At 40.6% G+C, this 4,061-nt stretch overlaps 1 protein-coding gene across 1 annotated transcript in view; it reads right to left on the reverse strand.

The window, feature by feature from the left end:
* Positions 1 to 318: 318 nt before the first annotated feature.
* The window catches only part of PGM5 (phosphoglucomutase 5), a gene marked incomplete at both ends in the record, with an annotated part of 43,333 nt that continues 39,590 nt past the window's right edge, over positions 319 to 4,061 (reverse strand). Inside the window, 2 exons of the mRNA XM_010019533.1 lie at positions 319 to 502; positions 1,453 to 1,588. Coding sequence (XP_010017835.1) covers positions 319 to 502; positions 1,453 to 1,588 — 320 coding nt within the window. The remainder of the gene's footprint in view (positions 503 to 1,452; positions 1,589 to 4,061) is intronic.

Raw genomic sequence — 4,061 nt, forward strand, 5'->3', positions numbered from 1 at the left:
TACGGTCTTTGTACATGACATTTTGCATTGTTCAGGAAAGAGAACCCTCCATATATGTACACTGATGTCAACAAGGAGGCCATCCTCTCCTACACTCTCTGTGACAGTATTGCCTCCAGTTATGCACAGCAAGTGCAAGCTAAACCAGAGGCGAATTATCTTACCCAGACTGAGTTAATCTTAAGTAGGAAATGTATTCATCAGAGCAAAGAAAACACCATCCTATAAATAAGAAGCTTGTCAGCTGAATGTTAGAAACTACACTGTTACAGAAAATGACAGTTGCAAAACTTTGCTACTTCATCACTACAGCCATACCTGTCTTTTGGTCACAGTGCCATCCACAGGATCTACGTACTCAAAGCTGTCCGTTCTTTCCACGCTGTAGATATTGTTACCCACAGCAAACTGCTGATGACTGAATGATTTGTCAATGATCAAAGCTTCCAGGTCTCTCATTATAAAATATGCTGTTCTGGGTTCCAGTGCTTCATAATCAAACCTTGTACGTAAACAAAAAAAGTAGAACCAAGAAGTAAGTCCCCTACAGCTGAAAAAACAGTTCTGCTTTCACAGAACTCAGTATACTCACAATTAGCAATTTACTGCTTCAAAAATTAGATGTGGACCATTGAAGTACTGACTGCAAATTAAACAAGCAACACTTGCAAGTCCCATGCAATCTGACCATCATGCATGTCTGCCACAGTTCTACACTGTACACAGTTCTGAGTCAACAGAAATTGTTTAGAAAATGCAGAGTTTCTGAAGTAGAACAGAAACCGGCATTGATACACAAGAAGCTCTCTGCGATTAAGGACACAATCAGTGCAGTACTCAACAACCAAGGAAAACAGAGAAAACTTTACTGCAAGTTTGCGGAACAGCTGTGTGAAAAAGACCTTACAGACATACAAACCTTTCTGGATTAAGCCTATTCTGAGAGAAAGGGAGATGCATAAGATAAGGTTTAAATGACAGTTAGAATTCACCCTTTTGAGAACTTAACAAAAATGAGTAAATGTTCAGATCTTTGGAGAAGTTCTTCTGAATTAGAAGTAGGCGTATTTCCAGTTCTCACTAAACCACTGTCACACAGAAGCACACACAGAAACAAGTGCAGAATTAAGTCTTTCTGGGGTTTTGATTTTCTTTTTAAACACCATGTAACAACCTGTCTACAGATTCCACAAGTAAATACTTCAAATCTTTCTGCCATTTGATATCAGAAAATTCTATTACTCATATAGTAGGAGTGATGTATATATAAGTGAGTAACTTCTGCTGACACTTACTCATCAGAAAAAACCCACCTAGAGAACAGATTTTCATTCTGTGCATACAGCAAACGCACACCTAAATGCAGCTGAGCACAGCTAAACAAGTCACAGTTGTAGCAGAAATGTTCTATCAACTGTGTAAGTTCCTGTGCCTTTTCCTCACTTTGCTCACCTGCAGTAGTAGTGTCGGCCAAATTTTGCCCAGTGATCCCTGACAATCTCTTCCACACTCTGCTTTCGAGCTGCTAGGATTGAAAGCCAAACTAGCACAGCCCATAGTCCATCTTTCTCTCGAAGGTGATCAGACCCTAAAGAGACATACATAAAGCACGTTTTTTGGTATTGCTGTAAATCAGAAAACAAGGTGAGGGAAAATGTCTCATTTAACTTTTTATGTCACATAACAGTAACCAATAGTACTAACCTCAGCAACTCTGATACCTTCCTGATAGACAATCAGAACTAAGGTTTGAAATGTGATTTATTAGTATATGACAAAGTCCATGCTCATAAAGTTAAATAAAAAATGTACAAGTGCTTGAACAAAAATGGCAGTAGTAGGAAAACATTTTCAGTCATGATTCCCACTCATTGACATGCAGTGTGTTGTCACACCTCTAGTACTGTTTCCCAGAACTGGACTAGATATGAAAACCCCTGGCCATGAACCAGAATGTTCTGAATTATGTGAGTCATGTTAAACAGCATCTTCTTATCTCTGCAGATGTTCATCTGTCAAGCTGCAGAGAAAGAATTTTCCCATTTCATTAAAAATGAATATTTCCAGAATGTTAATGATCTCCTATCAGAAATAAAAACAAGAGCCTGAAAAAGTGTTTCTGAGGAAAAAAAAAAACAAAACAAGTCCTCACAACAAAACACACAGACAACCCCCCCAAAAAAAAACCAAAAAACCCCCCAAAAAACACACCACATTTTCCCCCTTTCTGTATTTCTCCATACCTTTCACTGGTAAAGATGTTTGCATGCTCAGATTTAAATCCTTTCCTAGGTTTGTATTTAAAAAGAGTGAAATAGATTGAACAATGGAGACTAGAAACAATTTTGGAATACCCCACAGGATTTATTCAGCACATACTCTAAGATCTGGGAGGCATAAATTCAGGTCTACTATCTGAATTCAAAGCGGCACAGACTTCATCTTGCACTTCCCATGCCCAAAGCCAAAATGCCAACTTACAGTAACAGGCTGCTCTGCAATAGACACGGAATGTACCTTAACCAGAAATACTTCTACGAGGCTAAGCTGTGCCTGTTAAAACTGGAATGTATTAATCAGCAAAAAGTTTCAATAAAATCATTATTTTCTAACAAAAGACCTCCAGGGAAAGGTTCTTGGGCAGCTCAGCAAGTGCCTTCTCCTTTTAGGTAATTTAAAACAAACTTTTGTGGCAATATATATCTAAACCAGATTACTGAAAAACCACAAGGAAGCACGCATGAGAATTAACACAAAGTAAAATGCAAGATGCTTGACACTCAGGAGATACTGATGATAACTACAGGAACTAATAGAGTCAAGAAACTTGAAGAGACATTAAATATGTAGTCATTGCTCTGGCATAACAATACTAGACTTGTTTCAAGTTTGTTAGCTGCAACCTTATGATTTTCTGTCTAATCACACATTATTGAAACCCTGAGTCCAAAGCAATTGCAGTAATTCAGAAGTTTTGTTTCCCCCATGAATTACCTACTGATCAGGGAGGCAACCAGTTGAACTATCTGTGCCCTTAGAAGATACCTAGAGGAATCTAAAAAGCCTCAGTTTGAAAGCCTGTTTTATGAAATATCATCCTTCCTCAAACACAAAAATCCTATGACAGCAAGACTGCTTCACAGTGCTGTGATTTTACATAATAGCCTGCATGGTCTACAGTCATCTGTGTTTTTGCTACTGGCAGAAGACATAGTTCTCATAATAAAATTGATGCACTGAAGCTGTTAATCATGTGAAAAACTGTCAACAGAAAATTAAAGACACATAAGGAAACTGCAAGTCGTGCAGAGAGCCATGGTGACTCCTAAGGTTCAGTCTTGAGGTCCACCCTCCAGTTACTGCTGCTGCCTTGGACTTGGCAGTCCCTTGTCTTGGAGGGACTTTCTGCCACTTTTTATCTGCCTTGATCTCTGAGCTTTCTGCAACAACAGCAGTCTCCTACTACAACAGTTAGGGCTATGGGCTGGTCCTTGAGGGACTGACTGCTATAGGAAGAGCAACAGCTCACTCCGTTCCCTGCTCCAGAGCCCCGGGTGCTGTGAAAGCATGGAGTGCCAACTAATCAGAGGGAAAAGGGCAGGGTTATTTATGAGCTCTCATAGGTTTCTTAATAGCTTCGGATAAGGAAGGAAAACAATCCTTCCACAGGAAGTCAGTCCTTTGAACAATCAGGTCCTCACCTTTTCTACTTGATCATTGTGAATAACATGTTAAATCCGCTGACGGATGCCTTTTACAGAAACACCAGCAGTATGTCCTATGGATAATAAAGTCAGGTTACTCACGGGCAAAGCAGACAGCACGGTCACAGTAACTTTTACTGTAGCCAAGAGTATGTTCCCAGATAATGGTGCAGGCTTCTGCAACTGCTGTCAGAAGAGAAACCGAGGACAGAGCTGTCCCTTCCAACCAGTGCCCATCGTTCCTCTGGTAGCAGCAGGAGAAGTCCCCAGGCCACCACAGGGTCTGCGGGGACCCTGGGACTGGCAGCACTGGGGCTCACCAGGGGCAGCAGGGCAGGGACAGCAGCCAGGGCACAC

The sequence above is a fragment of the Nestor notabilis genome, unplaced genomic scaffold (assembly GCF_000696875.1).
Source record: "Nestor notabilis isolate BGI_N333 unplaced genomic scaffold, ASM69687v1 scaffold10280, whole genome shotgun sequence".
In the NCBI taxonomy this organism is placed as follows: Eukaryota; Metazoa; Chordata; class Aves; order Psittaciformes; family Psittacidae; genus Nestor; species Nestor notabilis.